The following is a 21,280-nucleotide window of genomic DNA, read 5'->3' on the forward strand; positions in this document are numbered from 1 at the left end:
GTTCGTATCTGAGTTCTCTGAAGGTAAGGAATGTGCCTGTACATCTTCTTTTCTCACACGGGAGGTTTCAAAGGGGTGAAGGGCCACCGCGAAGTGTCCTTTGAGTCGGTATTGCCCCTGGAGTGAGAGAAAGGCCTGCTCAGGCCCAGGTTCAACCCTTTTCTTACTGTGTGACCTCGGAGAGTAACCCACATTCTCTGAGCTCTGAACCTCTCACCCGGGAGGTGGGTAAACCACCAGCCTCCCGCACAGGAAATGATGTAACGCAACAGGGACATTCAGCGCAATGCCCGCCACCAGGTGGTCAGGACACGGCAGCCAGAGCCACACAGGGGCCACGCTTCCCGCGTCCAGGCAGCACGTCCCAGAGGTTCCCCATCATCCCGGCGCTGCACGGAACACCCTGAGCCCGACCTTGCTCGCACTGCGCCTGCTGTCTGCCCGACTCCTGCATGTTGACTCGGTTTCCATGTTTGGCTCTACTCCTGCAGGTTGGACCACTGATCCTGGTTTTCCAGGTAACAGCTGGGGTCTGGCCCAGCTGTTCAACATGCAGCACTGCCACCTGGGACGGTGGGGGTAAGAGGACGCCAGGGCCAGGGGGCAGCAGTGGAAACTGAACGGATGGCATTTTGACATAGTGGGTCTGACTTTCTCCATGAGTCGAGACTGTCCACTTAGAAGGAACATCCTTTCCTGACTCTGAGCCTATGGTGACCGAGGCCCCAAGGCCGGCGTTTCTTAGTTAACGTCCTTGAACCCCCGATTCTGCGGGTCTGCGTGGGGCCAAAGATGGTGCATTTCTAATGGGCTCGCAGGTGACCCTGAAGACTGAGTAGCAGGAACCTAAGTCACCACATCAACACACCGGCTCCCCGACTCATCACAACTAATTTTATTCCACAGCATGTTGGAGGGAATGTTATTCTCAGGACGATGTTTAGGATTAAAATAATTAAAAAAACTGGAAAGTACACACATTTATGTATCTCTTCTTTTCATTAAATATAAATCTGTTTGGCAAAAAATGTTAGACTCTTTTGTACAAAAACAAAGCAAAAAAACCAAACCAAAACAAAAAAACCAACCAACCAACCCCAAACCCTTGCAAACTGTCAACACCTGTAATAATTACAGTGATGTAAACTTGGATGCCTGACACCTTGCCCGTCTTATGGAGCCTGTGTTGCAGCAGACAGCCCGCCCCCGCCCCCAGGAGAAGGTAACACCCGCCCCTCAGATAGCAGCCGTCTGCCGCAGAGGCCTGTAGGCCCTGGGTATTAGGGATGGAGCATGAAGACTACCTTTTGTGCTTTCAGCTAAGGGGCTGGGTGTGTGGACGTGAAGGAGGCAGGTGCGGGCTGGGCCAGGGGGAGGGAACCCAAGACTAGCTGGTGAAGAGAGGCGGTGGGTCAAGGTCACAGTGCAGACGTGAAGTGGGCAGGGGACCTGTGGACTGTGTCTGGGGACCCAAGGCTGTTGAGAACTGGGATGAGTGGGTAGCTGCTGCTCTTGGGACCAGAAAGGAACAGGGCCAGGCAGAGGCGGGGACAGAGGAGGGCGCGGATCTGAAAGCAGACTTAGTTCACACGGGACTGGCGGTGGGAGCTGACTCTAGGGACAGGGAACGAGGCGGTGGCGCTTGGTCTTCGCAAGTAGCTGGGCTGTTTCTTGAAGACACAAGCCTTGCTTGGGGCGCTCCCTCGGGCTGGCGGGCTGGCCGGGGCAGACCAGAGCTGCTGGCTTCCATCCTCCAGGAGAGAGGATGTGCCCGCGGGGCCTCGGGATGGAGGGGCCCTCTGGCGCTTACTGGTGGCTGGTTTTGCTCTTGTCCCACCAGTAGGCTGCAGCAACAGGAGGCGACCTAAAGCAATGGTGTCTAGAAACAGAATCAGGGCGGTGAGCGAGATGCCAGGTGGGGGCAGAGGAACGGCGGGGCTGGAGGCGAGGCCGAAGGAAGGGTGGGCCACAGCTTCCCTTAGCACGAGAGACTCCAAGGCGTGGGCGCGCTCTCTCCTCTCCGGCAGCGAGGTTTTCCGGGTTCGGGGGTCGCTTCGGGGCCAGCCGCTTCAGTTGCAGTCATAGACAAAGTCATAGTTGCTGGGCTCCTTGGGGATGGGAGGGGGTGCGTCGGGGATCTGGATGTTTTCCAGGTCCAGGAGGCGGAGCTTGATTTCCATGCTGAGCAGCGTGTCCAAGTCGTTCCGCGTCAACTCGCTCATCATGTCCTTCCCCAGCAGGGCGTTCAGCCCGTCCGTCCAGATACAGTACTGGGGGGAAAGGAGGGGACATTGATGACTACCGATGACACTTTAAAGGGGAGCGACAATAGCTAACTGGTTACTCAGCATGTGCCAGGCTCCGTGCCAAGTGCTCTGCCTGCATCACTAGCTGTGACATTCCCAACATCTCCATACCGTTGGCACTCCTGTTGTCATCTCTGACTGTATATGGTGGAATTTAGACATAAAACTGGACAGTGATAGTGGCCAAGCTTTGCTACCTAGAGCAGCAGCCCTCAGGAGCACAGGCAGATCCAAGAGGGAATAACCCACTTTGGGGGCCACACAGCTGGCACCTTGTCACTTAGACTGTCACTTAGAAGGTCCCACCGAATGTTACGCAGCCTCCAGCAGTCTTCGCGAGGCGGTGGTGACGGCCAACACCGTGTACAAAACCCTAGGAGCGAATGCACAGCCTTTGTCCTTTTAGCCATTGTCTGTCTTGAAGACCTAGTGACATAGGGACATGTCAAAGCTTTACTCGATAAAGGCCTGAACCAAAGGCCAGGTGACATCAAGGCTGAGGTGGAAGGCGGCAGAACTGCTCAGCAGAGAAGAGACATCGGAGGACGGAATGGCGTGCTGAGGGGCACACCTGCCATCAGAGTGGCTGCGTCCTGCGTCGGCCCTGGGCGGTGTCCCTGCGGCTGTCTGAGTATCGGGAGCCATGGGCCGGGACAGTACAGCGCTCAGTTTGGACCCCAATGGCCAGGAGGGTCTAGAGGGGACACGAAAGGTGGAGGAGGAGTGTCCCACGGATGCCACTCAGGAGGGGGTGTGGGTGCGTGGAAGGGAGTGGGGCGGGGCAGCGACAGTGAGGCGGCCGCCGGGCTGGGCGGGCCCGGGTCCACCCTGCGGTGGGCGGGCCGCAGCTCCAGGGCCACACTGGCCGGCCCAGCTCGGAGCACGTCCCTGGGGAGGGGCGGCAGGAGCCCGCTCTCTGGGGCCACAGGGATTCGGCGGTGGCTGCAGCAGGGCTTTTCCCCCGGCTCCACGCGACTAGCGGTGACTTCACTGTTTAAAGCTGAGCCCGACCAACCTCCCACCCGTCTCCATCCTTCCTGCTCCAGCCAGGGAGGCCCACGGGTGCGCTGGGACTCCTGGGACAGGGAGCTTTTTACAGAGCTAGTTTCTAAGTGTGGAAGCTCGAGAGGGATGGGCAGCGTTTCGTCTGTGATGCTGTGGGTGAGTCTGAGAGGAGTGACTGTCACCCGGAGCACGAGTGCCACCTCCTGAGTCGGACAGCAGCACGGCCGGCCTCTCAGCAATCCCCATCCGGGGCCGTGCAGACTTCCCCAGGGGCCTGCTTCCCCCCGCAATGCTGGCACTGCCTTCGGGGGCAGCTGCTACTTGCAGAACAGTGTCCCTATTTGCTAACCTGGTGACTCCCCTACGAGCCCGGGATGGACCCGAGAAACAGGTGTGGCCTAGAGCGTGGACAGAGGTACACCGGGGTTATTAATGAATAAAACTGTGTTTTGTACCAAAAAAATTTATGAAATTGGAGGTGATGATGGTATTGTAGTTAAGTTTCAAAATGGACTATTTATGATTTAGAGATGCACGTAGGAATTCTTATAAACAGCACGATACGGTATCTGGATGGGCTTCAAAAACAATGTGTGGGGGTGGCTGCTGGGCGCGGGTGGACAGATGGAACCAGACTGGCCACGAGTTGATAACAGCTGAGGCTCCGTGACGGGCAGGAATTGTGAGTTCAGGTCCTGCTTTCTTCCTCGCTTCCTAGCGACACGGTGCAGGAGACAGAGAGGAGGGATTTCTGGAGCAAAACGCCCGCCGTTCAAATCCCAGCTCTGTCACTTATGACTTGTTTGACCTGGGACAAGTGTCTTAACCTCTCTGTGCCTCATTTCCCTCCGTAATAAAATGGGGATACTATCAGTGTGTTCTTTTGGAGTTTTAGATGAAAATTAAGTGAGAGGAAGTATGAAAAGCATCAAATAGTTATAGTTACTATTATCTTTACTGCTCTTGAGGTGCTCCACTCGGGGAGGTGTCTCTCTCCTCACTTGATAAACGAGGGTATCGGAAATCAATCTTCCTATTTTATGGAGCGATGATGTCAGAAGGTGAGGTAATAGATGTGAGAGTGATCTGAGGAAATGAAAAGCGCTCACAAGCACTCAGCATTTTCCTCCTCACTCCATCACGGGCGACAGGGATGAATGCAGACCTGGCGGCCCCCTACTCTTTGGGTGGCTATCCACACCGCTGTGTACATCTTGAATACGTGGCCTGTGTGCAACCACAATTTTGTTTCAAAAGAGAAACAGTAGGGCACAGAGTCTATTTTCAGGAAGATGGAGACAAAGTCATGCCCTCCTGCGAGCGAAATGTCAAGGAGCACAGGCTGCTATTTAAGCACCGTCCTAAAGGCAGGATTTGCATCTAAACTTCCCTCTCTCCGGGATGTATGGTTTTATTCAAAGCTTCAAACCAGTGAAAAAAGCCAGATACTGAATAATTTCCAAATGAGCTGAGCCTCCTAGGGGGAGTGGGGAACAAAAGTCGGATTTTCAGAAAACGTTCCCTGGCTCTCTGAAAGCCGTTCACGCAGCCGCACGCAGGACGAAAGTCTGACGGGTGTCGTCTAAAGTGAGGGCTTACAGGGAAAAAGTTAAATCAACCATCGCTGCTACTTTGTCTTCTAGATGCACTTTCCTAGCTTTATGCTAAATATTTTAAATATAGCTGACAGCGTGCCTCAAGAAGAGAAACAAATTATACATATAACAAGATGTCAAAAAGAAATAACAGCATCTCAGAAATAAAATCCAAGAGCAGAGACAGCCCTACACCTCTCGAAATAATTTCAAGAAACATGGCAGAAAACCTCCTTTGGCAAATGTTTTTTTAAACCCTACTTTTCAATTCCAGTTTACATTCAACATTATTCTGTATTAGTTTCAGGTATATAAAGTATTTTAAAGAATAGAGACAAGTTTATCTTGGGAAAGTCCTGACCAGAAACTAAACAGTCGATGAACCCTCCACAGCTGCACCCAGGGCAGGTCTTCATCTGGGGTAACAGTGACGCCCTTGAGGAATCTTAAGCATCTGTATATTTTCTTTCCTTTTAAAAAAGTATGTTTATTGATTTTTTTAGAGAAAGAGGAAGGGAAAGCGAGACAGAAACAGTGATGAGAAACATCCATCGCTGCCTCCCGCACGCCCCCTGCTGGGTGGGGATGGAGCCGGCTACGCGACATGCGCCCTGACCGGGACTCGAACCGGCGACCTCTCGGCACTGGGACGACTCCCACCCACTGAGCACACGGGCCGGGGCCATTCTATTTCTTTATCATGGACTCTGAATCGAGCTAGTGAGGGGCTGGCAGTGTTTCAGGAGGTTTCCATTCTATTCCAAGTCAACAAGATGTTCCTTGATTTTTTTCAGGCAGGCTTTTTTTTTTAAACAAAATTTCTTTCTTTCCAATATTTTTCTCCTGCTGGTTTTTTCTAGAGAAAACGTGACATTCCCTTGTCAGTGAACCCCACCGAGCCCCGTACCTCATGCTTGTCAGGAGCGATGAAGTTCAGTTGGCAGTTGGAGTCGTACAAGATGGAGAAGGCGAGTTCGAGCACCTCCTACGGGAGACGGCAAAACCCCCATCAGGAAAACGGGCCCAGAGCAGGGCTCAGCCTGTGTCCAGAGAAGCAGCGGTCCCAGGAGCGGCCCAAGGCCGCAGCGCCCAGGGCCGTGCCTCTCCTCTCCAGCATCCCCTTCCAGGGAGACCCTGATGAGCTGTAAACCTCCCACCCAGCAGCACTAGGGCCGCTCTGCCTTCAGTCCCCCCAGACAGACAGACAGATGCTCACAGGGGCATACATTTCCCAAAACATGGCAGGCGGCGAGGTTTTGGGTGGACTCGTATCTTTAGGTAACAGGTTGCCCCTTGATCTTTGAACTACTGTAGAGCAAAGGCCACACAGACCCTAGACTTTATCCTACAGCCGCCAGAAGGGGGCATGCGCCCAATGCCAGGACACCTGGGCTCGCTCGCTGGCGAGCGTCTACTGAGTGCGGACACGATGGGCCAGACACAAAGGACCAGGGACTAAGGGACACTGTCATTTCACTGAGCTGAGCGACCTTGGTGGAGACACTTGGTGTCATGTCTAATACGTGTGTTGAGATGCACTTCTCAGGTCATCTGCGCTGTGCAATATTGAGCACAGCGATTATGCTGCTGGTCTGAGCAGCCGCAGGACACAACCCTTGGATGACACGTCTCAGCACCCCAGCGGCCCCTACTCTGGAGGGGAAGGGTCGTGCGTGTCCACATGGGGCTCTGCATGCTGTAGCACACGTTAGCCTACCTTCCTGCTCTGTCTTCCTCAGGCACCGCGGGTGACCGTCCCCTCCCCCAGCTGTGACCCAGGAGCCCCCCCAGTCAGTGCCCTCCAGGCATCCTCCTTAGGGGCAGATCTCCCCACCTCACGCTCTACCCCAGCAGCTGTCAGAGCTCGCCCCGGCCAGCATCCCAGCGGGAATGCCCCAGAGAGAAGATGGAGGCAGCAGGAGGGGGTCAATGCCCCCGGGCTCAGGGTTTCAGAGGGTCGGGGAGTCTTCCAGAGAGAACTCGGGCTCGGTGAGAGCGGCTGCCTCTCCTGACATAGTCAACCGTCAGGCGATGTGTGCCTCTTGGGGGGCACACTGGCGACTGGCTCACCTCCAGCTGTGCCCTCGCCAGGAGGGAGCAGCTCCTGTTCTGAGCCTGACCTACCAGCATCTCACTCCCTCACGGCCCCTCACCTGCCAGGAACAGAAACAAGGGAAGGCCAGGAGGCGGGCCACGGGTGGCAGCGATTCTGCAAGACCTCGCTTCTCTCCCTTTTGTGTTTTTCTTCCTTAGGCCCATTCAGGGCTGCCCAGTGGGCACCGACGGTATTAAAAAGAGCTCACCCAAACAAACCAACGAAACCAATTTCTCCGTTAAGCTTGACGTGTCTCTCTTAGTTTATGATAAAAATGTTCATGGGTCCTTCCAACTAGTGGTGCCCCAAACTGGTGTGATCCTTTTTAAAAATACCAGTGGGGCAATTCCCATCAAGAACAAGGAATCCCTCTCCCGGAGTTATTCCCACATACACTGAAAAGCAAAGAGCATAAGACGTGGTACTAAAGACGTTCCGCCCTTCCGTGGGTAAACCATTAAAGAAGCCACAAATGAGCAACCCAGACACGTACATTCGGCCAGCTATTCAATAGGATAATTATGAGGCTCTGACCTTCAGTGGAAAAAGCAGGAGAAATGAACATTATTTACAGTCGTTCACCAGTATGACTGTCTACCTGCGGGCAGGGCCGGTGGTGAAATGTGAAATGAAAGTAATTACATTCAGGTTCTGGGATCACAGGTGATCTTTCAAAAAACGTAAAACTTTTTTTTCCAATAAAATGTTAAGCTCTATCTCACATATTCATAAAAATGTTTTCAGACTAGGGACATGGATGTAAATGATGACTATTAATATTACTCTCATTCATTAGGAAAACTCGGACTCACACCCGAGACACTGGAGAGAAAGGACAGGGCTTTGCCTGTGAGCGAACACTCTGTGTGGTACAGCAGCCCCAGGTGACCCTGGCAGGTCAGTGGGAAAAGGTGAAGGTTGTGACCTGATGTCTGGGCTGACACTGCTTTGTGCCGCCAATGACACGGGTGTAAACACCACGAGAGCCCAAACTCGGCCTCTTGACTTGGTGCCGAAGTCACCTGAGACCACAGTGTCAGTGTGGTCATCCTCGTGATGACGCTGCCACTTGTGCAGGGGCACAGGCAAGGAAAAGGGGGCCCTGCAGACTCAGGGCTCTGCCCTTCTGAGACACAAAGTGCAGACATGGATGAGGGGCGCGTCATGACCCAGATTCCTGATAAACGCAGGCAGGAAATGGGGGATTCGTGAGAATGTCAATCCCCACTCTCATTTCATGGAGCTGCCTGGGAGGGGTGGGAGGAATTAATTCTCTGAGCTGCGCGCCTGTCTCAAAGGCTGCTATCACTTATAATGAGTTTTATTGATGTCCCCGGCTTGCTGTCATTGAGTTGTCAGTGGAGGTCAGCTCTTCCGCACGCACGCCGAGCGGCAACACCTCTCGGGCTAACACCTCAGAAGCTGCCACCTGTCCAGACTGCCTGGGAGGGAGAGAGGCGCCAGGAGGGGGGGAGTAACTGTCATGGATCTGGGGCAGTGTCCCCCTCCGGGGCTTCTTGTCACATGCCACAACACTCACACAGACATCTGAGGCTCTAGGCTTTGCTGCTCACCACCCAAGGTCTTTTATTCCCTGCGGGTTTAATTCAGTGAAATCTTATGTCCAGGAGCGGCTAATCTCCATCCTTTGTCCCACTAATTCGCAGGTCCCACCTCATCGCGTGGAGGAAGGCCCAGGATGGGGGAGTTCTGGGGGTAGAGGCAGGAGGATCTGAAGACTCCTCCCTTGCCCAGGGCCTCTGACCTCGTGCTCTACCTTCCGACCCTGGGACCTGAGACAAGGAGCGTTGGGTCGGGGGATGCTCAGAGAAATTCTGGGCAGCATGGCGCCTTGGTTCTGGGACTGTCATCTCCCAGGGTCCAAATGATGGACTGAATGGATACAAGAGTAGAGTTTTATACAACATATTTTCAGTGCACGGTGTTGGCTGCCACTCTGCATCTTGTTTTGGGGTGACTCGCCTCATTTGGCCGTTGTGGCCAACAATCGCTTTAGCTATGCTGGCTCTCCCCCATTTGTCCAGGTCATCTTGAGGGCAAAGCATTTTCATCGAAGATACAGAACAGAACTTGGCGTGAGCTATATGGCCTTAGAAATAGATTTCATAGCCGTAGTAATTACTGCTGGTCTCTGTCCCTATGAACGTGAGCTTCCTTCAGAAGGTAAAATTCACTCACCCTCATAGTATATAACAAAAGAGGACCTGCCCTCTCCTGGCAGCTCTCGCTGCTGGCGCCAGTGCAGCCCAGGCTCTTCTCTCTGTCCCCACCAATCCTTTATTCTGAATTCACTGTCTCACCTGGAAGCGGCTCTTCCACATGGTAAAAGGCCCCGGTGCCTTTCCACATACTCCTTCTGCCCCCTAGAAAGTTGTCCCCTCACTTCTCCACCTGGTTGATTCCTTTTCAAAACCCAGCGCAGGCAGCTTTTCCTCCCTGAGCCTTTCTCAAGTCTCCCAGGCGCGCCCTGCATTCAAGTTCACTGTAAAAATAGGCAACGCTGGACTGTAATTGCATGTCGACATGGAAGCCTTATATCTGCCAGCCACCCAGGGCCAGGGCCCAGGTCCTGGTTATCTTTGGGTTCCCAGGACCTGGCTTAGGCCTGGTGTAAACAACATACTCGGTACAGTCGCCAAATGAATGATGAGTGAAGTAAATCTGGATAAAAGGCTTTTTGGTTAAGACCAGGGTTTTCAAGCCGACGCTAGAACATCAGCTTCTAGCATAATCTGCTTCTCATTTCAGGCCCATGGATCACATTGGAAAAATAGAAGCTGGATTCGGGGACGTGGGGGATGGCAGCTCCTCTTATGTCAAATTATAATAGTTCGGAAACTTGGATCCACATACAGAAAGAGGTGCATCGGAGACAGAGTAAATGAAGGTGAAATAAAAATACTTATTTTTGTTATTAATCCCTGTAAAAGGTAATTTTGTTTAAAGTAGCAATAGTAACAGTGTGCCACGTGACTGTGGCACATGGAGAGTGGAATGAATGACAGCAATGAGTCCCCTCAGTGTTTGTTTATCTGAAAGGCTCTTTGTTTCTCCCTGAAGCTGGGTTTGAGCTACTTCACAGGACTCCCCCCGATGCTGACGGACATCAGGGCCTTCAACATCATCTAAGACCTTCTGAGTCATTTGGTCCCTGCCTCACTGGGACCCCGGGGAGGCTACTAAGAAGGTGGTAACAGCGGGAGAAAATGAAAGAGATTGGGGAGGGAGCTGGGGGAGGGATATAAACATCACCAGACACTGGGGGAGGCCCAGGGAATGGGTGGGAACCGGCAGAGGAGGCTCGGAGGCTGAGCGGCAACAGTGAGAGGGCGGTTCCTAGGGCTGGAAACATGCAAGAGAGGGGAAGAGATGGCGGGGGTTAGACGCATGATCGGTGGGAGGAAAGAGAAGGCTGAGGGGTGTAGAAGGAATCAGGAAGGAAAGGTGTGCAGCCACACACACACACACACACACACACACACACACTCACACGCTGCCGCTAAGGCAGGGAGGCTGGGCCCACCGCCCACCACACTGCAGGCCTAGCCACCGGCCCGAATTCGGAAGCCTTACCTTGTTTTGTTTAAGGGCACCTTTCTCTTTCATGTGAGGGCAGTCCTTCCCCGTCACCACCGCTTTGATGTCTGCCACCGGCACTGCAAGTCATAAAAGAAAACGAAAGTGACGTCACCAGGTGGAAGCGGAGGTGTCCATAAAGGAGCAGGACTGAGCGTGGAGCCTGCTGGCCCCGCCGCTCCCAGAAACGACGGCCAGAGGCGAGAGCTGAAGGGAGGGAGAGAAGCCAGGCAGCGCCCCAGGACTCGGGAACTAAAATACGTCCTTACATCCGGCCAAGAAGCACCCCTGGGGAGAAAAATCTACCGGGAGAGGCAGAAGTTGGTTCATTCACTAAAACGAGTACCTGAAAAACTCCCATCACAGTCGTGGGAAAGGGGTGGGATTAGGGGGAGCAGGAGTCGTTCAGTAATAGCGGAACCAACACTGATGTCGGGAAGACTGTCCAGAAACAGCGCCAAGTGCTCCGCATAGGTCAGTATCTCTCGCTAAGGTACCTACTTCTGTTTCGTTTCTGAGTTTTGGATACCCAGGAGCAGCGCTACCACAGAGCATGTGCTTGATTCTAAGGAGTCCTGAGCGCTCACTGCCCTCCCCCCTCTCTACCATCTCGTTTCCCACCACGACTCGGGGAGCCCGGCTGCATCGCCCTATTTCAAACGAAACTCCGAGAAGGGAACACTCTGCCCCGATAGGGAGATGGTCGCCGGTATTTCTCTTGCAGTTAGATGAAGAGATGTTATCTCACGCCTTACTCAGGACTTGGAAGGAGATACAAGAGCTGGAAGGGCTTGTGCACTTAAAACGTTTTGTTAAAATAATCAGAGAGAGAGAGAGAAGGCAGTTGGACGGTTTGGAACCTTAAAAATAATTCAAAGTCACCCGTCCGTCCCTCTCCAATTCCTAACCTTTTGTCGCATAAGTGGCTGCAAGTCTCATTTAGGACCTGCAGAAGCTTTGAGAGCAGAATTCCTAAGTGATCAATCAGCAGTCTCCCTAGTAATCGTTCCCCTAATGATGGACACGAGGGGAAATGTCATCATTAAGTTCACACGCTTTCACTGGGGAACTGGGTTGCGGGGCTCATACTTAGAGAACTAGAAAACACGTAGACAATCAGAGTGGTACAGCAGGAAGGGCCTCGAGAGCTAACGTTCCAGGTACCCTAAAATAGCTAAGACCCGTGTGCAAATCTGTGGGCACTCCTGGGACTCTCCCACCCTGGAGAGGAGGGGGGCTGCAAGGGACTCCCCTGGGAATCTGCACCCCCGCTGTGTCCCACGGGGCTGCTCCTCACCTCCCAGTCCTGATTTGACACCCCTTTGGTGGACGTTATTTGTACTCACTTATATCTGGCTTCCCTTTCTTCCCAGGCATATGGAAGACTATGCTTCCCAGCAACCCGTTGGGGCCATGTGATTAGTTCTGGCCAATGAGACGAGAGAGGAAGTGGCCAGTCTCTCTAACTGGCTGAGGCAGTGAGAGGTCCACGCCCACCAGCCTCTGCCCCAGTTGCAGAAACTGAACAGGCCACGTGCTCCATTTGGATGGCCCGCGGTGGGGTGGCCAGGCAGCCCGGTCCCTGTCCCTGAGTGACTGTGTGGAGCGGTCCTTTGACAGCCCATATCAGTTATGTAACGTGAGGCATGGGACACGATCCCTTGTTGTCCTAAGCCACTGAGATTTTGGGTTGCTTGTTCCTGCAGCAGAATGTAGCAGTTCAGCCTATGGCTTAACCCCTCACCTTGGATCCCCTTCCAGCTCTAACTCTCCTCCTTTGAATTGACATTGCCCTGCAGTCCGTTCCTGTGATTCCCGAACCTACTGTTGACTATAACCATGAACCTCAGCTCTCCTCAAATCCATTTCCATAACCAACCATCAGCCCTGTTCCCCTCAGTGGCCTGTCTGGCTGCCTAATTATGATGCTAGAAGGGGGACACTTAGGAGCTTTGGGAAGTCGCGTTTACTTTTCAATGGAAAATCCACCACTGAAGTGAATCTCACATAATTAACATACCAACTCAGAAAACCTTCTCAAGCTTCAGCTGGAGTGGGAGTCACGAGTACCTCAGAAGTAGAAAGTCTTCTGTTGCATAATCTATAACGTGGTCAATGAACTACAGGGAGCATCTGTAATCTATAAATAGTAAGCTAGCCCTTGGCTTTGGGAAGCCATCAGATGGAATGGGACAAGATTAACATAAATTCTATCATGGGAGCAGCCTTCAGAATCTCGAATGAGAAGGCTCCAGGGGAGAACAGGCACTTTTCCACCTCGTGGAAAGTACATATTTAATATTTTTACATACATTGTCCCTGTCAAGGAGACAAGCCGCCTATTACTCACAGGATTATGGCTAAAAGGAAAACACGAAATTCTAAAAATACACCATGGCTTTTAAAGGTTGTTCTTTGCATAGTTTGCCTCTCGATGCACTGGAAGATCAGGCATCAGAAGGGCCGAAATGCCGCCCTCTCTACTGCTCTGAGCAGAACCAGACTCATGTCTGTGGAACCTGCACCCCGAGGAGGCAGCAGGCGGCTCGTGATCACGTTAAAGCCAGGCAAGAGTTTCCAGCAAGTCTTTCCTGGGGGGAGCGCAGCATACAGAAGTGGGGCCCAGGATGAGAACAGGGCGGTCACTGCTGGCTCCCTATCCCTCAACTCTAAATCCTTGGGAATGGCTTCTTTTTTTTCTCTGCTTTCTTCATTTTGAGCTGGACTGAAATGATCTAATTCAACACTCCCATTGTATAGATGGGAAGACTGAGACCTAAACACAGAAAATACATTATACGAAGTCACATAGCCAGTGGGGACAGAGCTGGGGCTCTTGCTCTCCCTTCCCCTCTATGCTCCCTTGGTAGGTCACGATTTCTCCCTGTGTTTGGAAGGTGCTGGCACACCAATCATGCCCAAAACAGCCCCAGATGTGGTTATCACTTCAGATATGTTCAGGAAACTCTGATTGCTAACACCTATAGAAGGAACTTTAATTGCGATTTAAAACAAAAATAACATTGCAAAAGTAAATACGGCCACCATGATAAAACTAATTTTAGTTTTCACCACTGGGAGCTAAGGTGAGGCAGAAATCACCCCAGGAAGTAGCTGGTAAGCCGGGGGCACTTGCTATGTGCGCAGCTCCTGTGGGCACAGTTACGGAGGAGGAGGGACGGCCGGATCCCAGCACAGTTCAGTAAAGAACTGGTCTCTAAGTTGGTGGGAAGGGCTGTGCCTTTGGCAGCCCAGAGCCTGGGTTTGAAATCCAGACCCACCTACCCACTACATCACTCTGGGCTTATGTTCTGGGAGCCTAAGCTTCCTCGGCTGCAATGTGGAATTACAACATCTCTCTCAGACGGTTGCTCCCACGACTGACTCCTGAGGTGGGAGCCAAGATCACAGCGGGCTTTTACTCTAGGCAGCAGAGCAGAGGGCAAAGGCTGGGCCACGCAGCTGGATGGCTGTATTCAGATCTTTGTCCACTATTTACTAGCATGTGACTTTGAAAAGTCACTTACTTTCTCTATGCTTTATCTGTAAAACAAGGGCAGTGATATCTACCTCTTCAGGTCGTCAAGAGGATAATTTATGTACAGTTCTCAGCACAGTGCCTGGCATATAGTAAGCACTCAATAAATGTTATACGAAATTGTTCTCATTGTCAGTCACCAAAGTTAGTTCTCTCCGTAGACCGGGGACCTGAATTATTCAGCATGCATCAGTGACCCAAATGGCCCACTTTGCTTTGCTGTCCCAGCTGCTCCTCTCATCTTCCGTAATGGGCTTAATTGCCTGTGTGTGGGGAGCTTTCTCCCCAGCCCCTCTGATGTGGGAGTGAAGAGCACTGGCCTAGATTCTCTCAAAGGGAGGCACTGAGGGGCCAGGGACTGAACAGCAAGAGAGTCTAGTGTTCAGTGGGGGTGATGGGAGCCTGGCAACCTGGCGGGCGGGATGCGGGGCTAGGCCATGGAAGGAGACACGGATTTTTTAATGGCCCTTTGTCCTGTCAAACAAAATGAATGCGAGAGGGCGATTCCCCAGACCCTCAGGGATGAAGACAGTTAAGGAGGTCTCGCCATCCTCACGCACATTCGTGGGAAGACGATTCCACTGCACTGATTCCCCGGCACCTCAACGCTCAGCGCTGATGAGCCTGGGGGGCGGAAGGCAATGCCCCCTGGTCCCCGGCGCGAGCAGTGGCACCTGACAGTGATCAGGGCAGGACTCGTCCCTCGGGTGGCATGAAGGTTCTGACTTTTAGGGGCTATTTTGGTCTAGGCGGAAACATGTAATTAAAATCACGAGCAAACCAGGTAGCAGGCCCGAGGCAGCAAACTTAGTTTCCGAGGCGGGGCCCTCTCCAGCTCGGGCACACGGCAGCTTCATTTGACACCATTACACAAATACGCCCCCTCCCTGGGTGCACACAGATGTAATATCACCCCCGACACACCCCTGCACAGCATGGGCTCCTGGTTTAGATGGCAGTGGGTAAATTGTTACCAAGCGGCTCTTTCAAACTCTGACTGACTGGATTTAAAGGCAGCAGAGAAAAGTGGTGGACGGGAATTGTGGAACCGCTGGCGGAGGAGACGGATGCAGCTCCTTCCAGAATCAGCATCACTCGGTGGCCACCAGCAAAGCCTTTAGGAGATCTGCAGCTCTGGGGCGCTCTGCCACCACCGTGGCCAGCCCATCTGCCCAGGTGATGCTGCTGGTCTGAGGCCCATCCTCTGAGAACCACGGTCTAGCTTGTCCACGGTGGGACAGAGAATGTTTCCTGAGACCTGAAGGGAGGGTCCTCATTAAGGACAGAGGCCTGGATGCCCATGTAGACACTGCCCTGGACTCCATAGGGAAAGGCTGCAATTGTCTTCTCTTCCCATGAACTATGCCAGCAATAGCACTGGGAGGCTGGAAGGAGGCTGATTTCTGAGCTAAATGACACTACAAAGGCCTCGCGGCCCCATTTTTAAGCTGGAGGAAGAGAGCATGTTCCGGGGCTGAAAAGCGAGAGCGTCTAGCGTTCAGTGGGAGTGACGGGAGCCTGTCAACCTGGTGGGAGGGATGTGGGGCCAGGGGCTGTCTGCCTGATATGTCAGCAGAGTCTGGACATGTCAGGAATTTTCCACTGCTGGTCTATTTTTGCCTTTGACAGCCACGAGCTTCGAGGGAGGAAGGCCGGATTTGACTTTCGTGGGCCCTGGGGTGACTAGAGGTGAGGCGCTGGGACTTGGGGGTGAGCACTCAACCTGGGTCACACGTGTAGGACTCACTGCAGGGTCAATGTGAATGTGAAAGGCTGTGAAATGAGTCTTTATTTCTCTCACTTTTGATTTCTCTTCCTGGGATATCTTCTGGGGCTACGTTCATTTCATCTCATTTCTCTTCCTAACTAATTCATCGGCCTTGGATATTTTAACGTTGCTATAATACTTGGTTTAATGTGTATACTAACACTGTCTCAAAAACCTGGAACCTGGTTAAAATAATCTAGCATAGTATTGGTTCTTCAAAATATATATATTAAAACAGACATCGGTCAGAAATAGCAAATAAATATAAATACTATGCATTTCAGGGACTATTTAGAAAACAACCAAATGTAGTTCATTATAAATGTCCTAATGGCCTGCGTTACATCTTTGAAGCAGTCAGCACATTTGGGTCTACCCTTAGCTCTGTGTTATAATTATGGGGTACACTGAACTATAATAAATATATGGCGGGGATCAAGCACACAATTCCTGTGAAGCTGTTTCAGGTCATCTGAAAAGGACAATGGACAGAATCAGGTTTATGCTGTTTTTGTTCCGCGAAACAGCACCTGGATAAGTAACGGGAAAGTGGGCGTTTGAGCCCCAGGTTTAACCTTTCAAAAGGACGTGGTCATTCCTTTCCCACCCTTCCCTGCTCAGGCCCCACCCCAAATCCATGAAGGTCTGGTGCTTCATAAGAATGCCCAGGCCCGGACTTCTGACGAGACGAGACACATTGGATGGGTTTACGTAGGTGGCTAATTTGCTGTGTGATATTTAGCGACCAGGGCGCAAACAAGCAGCCCCAACCCAGGCCTCCCACACAGAAGGGCCACTTACGTTTGTCCTGCAAGGAATCGTGGGGCACCTCTCCCTGAGGACTCTCTTCCAAGTCTCCATAGTGCAGGACCTTGTGGTTTGGTGAGAGACGGCAATACCAAAACTTGTCTGAAGAGGAAAACACAAACGCACAAGGCAAGTGTGGTCAGAACAGGGTAGTCCACAGACTGAAAAGAGTCTGAACTCTGATAGAAAATTATGAGAGGAAAGAAAAAGTTATTTGATGGCTTGGAAAACATCTGGAACTGCTAAATTTTCAAAATATGACATATATATATATATATATATATATATATATATAAAATACGTTATTTTTCTGGGAGAGCATTTCAAAGGGAGAAAATAAAGTTACTCCCTCAATAACTCACAGCCATTACAGTTGGCAAATGTGCCATTACCCGTCTCCCAGGAGGAGAGCACGCCGGGAGTCTGACCCGTAACCCGCAACAGGAACTGTGGTTCCACGGGAGCAGCCCGCGCTCTGAGTTATCCAGGTGCTCCTGGGTCCTGGCGCGACAGGCGCCGAGGTTCCTTCTCCCTGGAAGGACCTCGTGCCTCGTCTAAGTGGCCTGTGGCGACCCAAGGCCAGCTGGACAGAGCTGCTACGAAGCTCTCCTTCCTCGGCCACCTCGGAGGCGATGCTTGGCTAGCAAGCCTGAAAGAGGGCAGGCCCGGGAGCCGGGGGGCGGCCCCGCCGGATGCCCTGCTCTCGTTGAGTAAGGCTCGGCCTCCCCTTCCAGGAATTCCTCACTTCTCGGGCTGCCGTGAGCCACAGGGTTAGAGTTTACTTCTAGTGGGAACCCGAAGTCCAAGGGTCAGTGTGGTGCAAGGAAGACCAGTCGCCCTCAATATAGGTGGGAAGCTCTAAGAAAATTAAGTGGGAGGAACAGATCCAGCTTGGAGTGAAGTACACAACTTATCCTCATTTGTAAGACTTCAAAAAAATGCGCTGTGTACTTTCAAGGCAAGTTTATCCGAAGAATATCTGCAAAGTGGGTACAATGCACACAGCACTCTCCTGGGTGGGGCAGGGTGTCATCAGGGCGAAAGCCAGGCACAAAGCCACGGAGCTCGAGGGGCTCCCTCAGCTCGACGGCTACCAGGGGCCACCAGGAGAGAGATGGTGGGGGCCTTGTTCCCCAGGTCTAAGAAGAAGGGCCGGGACTCAGCAGCTCTGCCTGCACTCAGCGGGTAGGGAAGGTCCCTGCTGCGACATATTCTTATATTCAGAACAGTGGCTACTGATCAGGTTCCAGGAAGCAAAACCACCGTCTTCCTCGCAAAGCTGCCACTGATGTTTGTTCAAAGGAAATGCAAAAGGCTACCCAGGGCTTCGCCACCTCTTGATCTCTGCCCAGCCCTTCTCTTGCCCGATGTCAGTTCCTCTTTCTCTGTCTACCACTAAAATGCTGGAGGGCAGAACGCCCTGTGTCGCTCCTCCCCACCAAACAGGACGTCTGGGGTGGATGACAGCAATTGGAAGGGGACGGAAGAGGCTGGGGGAGGTTGCTTTGACCCAGTGCCGAGTGCTGATACTCGGCCAGCATCGTCCACCGGATGCGCTGGCGCCCTGGCCTCTGGGGAGGATCAGCAGCAGCGGCACTGGGTTAGGTCTGTCCTGGGGGTAGAGCTGTTCCAAAGAAAAGCAGAGCCTCAGGCTCCGGCCAGCACAGTGCCCACTGTGGGTGAGACCGGTTCGGTGTTAGCCACCAGCAGTGGCTTGATCTGCAGTTTCTTTTATGGTAAGAAAAATGCGTGTTTTCTTTTCGAAACGCAGCACGATTGTTGCTAGTTCCTCAATCCCTCTGGGCAATGAATGAGTGGGTCGTGTCACCAAAAGCAATTAGCAAGAAGCAGTGAGAACATTATCAGAGACTGTTCACTAGCATTTAAAGAGAACACGGGGGCTAATATAGAGGTCTTCCAGGCAGTCGGGGAGGCAGTACATTAACAGCCCCCTCTTCATTCCCCAAACTCAAAAACTGAAAATATGGAGTCAATTTTGCGCATTTCTCTCTCCTTCCCTCTCCCCCCTCCGTCCCGCCCTCCCTCCCCCCTGCCCCCCACTCTGAAGGATCAGAGGAAAAAGCTGGTATCTGAAGGAACGAGCCTGGTGAGAGAGTCTCCAGGGCTGGTTAAAGCTGCTCCCAGTGTCACACGGCTCATTATGGAGCTAATCACCGCCTCGATGGTAATTCCTGCGGTGATGTTCCACAGACCTTCACGCAAGGATGGAAGCGCTCTGTCTGCTCCATCACGAGGGCGAAAAGAAATGTTAAATTTTATTGAATGTTAATGAACTTGGCCACAGGTGGCTCTATTAATGGTGCAGTTTATTGTCTGTCTTCATCATCCAGGCCGGAGACAAGTTTGGGGCTGGCTCGCAGGTCTTCAGGGGAGATGGTCAAGCTGAATAAAAGCCACCACTGTTGAGTTCAGGGAGGCACAGGGCACAGCAGGAGCCGAGTCCTGATCCATTCTGCTGAGGACTCAGGGGGCGTCTTGGTCTTGGGTGCAGAGGCCGCCGTTGGCAGCTGGCTGCTGGCCCCAGGGCCCGAGAGCCCAGTGTTGGGGAGGTAAAGTGATGGCCTTTACTGTCGTCAATTCTCAGGGCACTTCTACTAGGATTTCGGATCCTTTGTACGCGTGAGTCCCTGCAGAGATGGCTGTCTCCCTTCACAGCGGCAGATGACTCCAGGGCCTCAAACCCTTTTCAAGGTGGTTTGACCTGACCAACCTTTGGAGTCACATAGACTGGGGTACACGCTTGGCCCGGGCACACCAGCTATGGAGTCTTGGCCACATTATAAAAACTTAGGGATCCCTATTCTACATTAGTTAAGGAATGCTAACAGATACATTTTTAAGCATGTAGAGCTAGTTGCCAGATTTTAAATCCATTTACCAAACACCCAAATGCTTCCCCTCTGCACTAGCAAGGATGCTTTTATATTAACCTCAGATGGTCACGCTCCCCAGGGAGCTGACTAATGCATTTATAATCTAGATGTAAATGGTTTTTTGTTCATTAGGTAATTCATGTTTAAAAACTGGAAAAATTTGCAGAGAAGGGACATAACATTTCTTTGGCAAAAGAAAAAACAAACCTGTCGTTATGACATCTAAAGACAGGATTATCCTAGTAGGACCCACCTGCTTCAGCCTAGCAAGGGAGGGAGGTCTCGTGGTGAAGACTGGAAGGTCCAGTTGAGTGCTCTGAATTAGGTTCCAGGGGTTCCATCTGGGTACTAGTGGAGGCATTTGGGGGTGGTATGTGTATTTGCCCCCTCCCCCTACTTCTGTGCCCTTTGCCCAAAGTCAAGTAAATAAAAACTTCATAAATCGCATTATGGGGAAGACATATCCTGAATGCTCATTTTTCCAAGGGTAATGAAGACATCAGGGCATATAGTTGACTATCCGGTTAACAGAACTAAGAGATCATCTTGTCCTGTTCTTTCCCTTTACAGATGGGAAGCTGTGGTCTGGAGAGGTCACGTGTCCTGCCTAACACCCCCGGGGGGTTACGCACAGAGCTGAGAAGCCTAGAACCAGGTCTGCCCACTCCCAGGCCATCGCTCTTTTCCTAATGGATCTTCTAAAATCATAGCAGGTCCCTTTGTCATTGGTTTCTAAGAGCTACACTCACAATCAGCTTTCTCCTCACAGGAACTTCAGGAACAGGCGCTGTCATCTCTGCTTCGGTTGGGGAACTGCCCAGGGTCACACAGCTGGGGGGGGGGGGGGAAGGACAGGGCTGCACCCACTTCATCCGGCTCCAGGGCTGTTGTCCTCGCCACCGTGCCAGCACTGTCCTCCTGGGACAGCATTTACTGATGAAGGTGCCCAGGGAAAGGAGGGAGTGAACTCGCCCTCCACTGGCCCAGTGGTTGCTGCTGGCTCCCTCCTGCCCTGCTCTTCCCAGGGGGAGCCTTTCTCAGCCCCGCTCTAGCTCAGCCCTTCATGACTCTGCCCACTGTCCTGTCCTGAGGCCCAGCTTGAAGTCCATTGTCACAGCCTCCCATCCTCTGGGAACAACCTGCGCTTCCATTCCTCAAGGATGTTCTGCTTTGGAAATTCCATAGTACGATTTTGAGTAGAAATCATTGAATTTGCTCAATATTCAGCACGAAGCCGGTACAGGAAATGGCCAGGGGTGGCCTCAGCATAAACTCGAGATGACGTTTGTCATTAGTGGGTGAACATCGTGTCTGGACAGGGCACCCATCACGTTTCAAAAATACCTGCCAGTTTCTCCCAGCCATAACGAATGTTTTTTCTTGGTACAGGCGCTGATGCTTACGCTTGTTCCTGGCTGCTCCTCGGTCTCTTCACCCCTCCCCACACCTTATTTTTCGGGTTTATTTTCTGACTCTTTGTCTCTAGGACAGTGTGACATGAGTACTTCGACTCTGCAATGAGCAGCAGGTCTAGGGAGCACTAAAGCAATCAAGGGACCTCACTTGTCTGGCTAAGAAACAGCGAGACTGCTTTCCACCTTTTGGAACTAGTCTAAGGCACCCATTTTGACTTGAAATTTCAGGATTAGAGTTTATAGAGATAATTCAGACATTT

The 21,280-nt window shown here is 52.1% G+C and overlaps 1 protein-coding gene across 4 annotated transcripts in view; it reads right to left on the minus strand.

Moving 5' to 3' along the window:
* Positions 1-873: 873 nt before the first annotated feature.
* Positions 874-21,280, minus strand: part of ELMO1 (engulfment and cell motility 1) — a 349,884-nt gene continuing 329,477 nt past the window's right edge. For all 4 annotated transcript variants that reach the window (XM_081146832.1, XM_081146833.1, XM_081146834.1 and 1 more), the window contains 4 exons: positions 16,706-16,813; positions 10,596-10,678; positions 5,814-5,891; positions 874-2,270 (listed from right to left, as the gene is read on the minus strand). In XM_081146832.1, the coding sequence (XP_081002958.1) occupies positions 2,070-2,270; positions 5,814-5,891; positions 10,596-10,678; positions 16,706-16,813 (470 nt within the window). In that variant the 3' untranslated portion in view covers positions 874-2,069. The remainder of the gene's footprint in view (positions 2,271-5,813; positions 5,892-10,595; positions 10,679-16,705; positions 16,814-21,280) is intronic.

The sequence above is a fragment of the Miniopterus schreibersii genome (assembly GCF_964146895.1).
Source record: "Miniopterus schreibersii genome assembly, chromosome: 9".
Taxonomy (NCBI): Eukaryota; Metazoa; Chordata; class Mammalia; order Chiroptera; family Miniopteridae; genus Miniopterus; species Miniopterus schreibersii.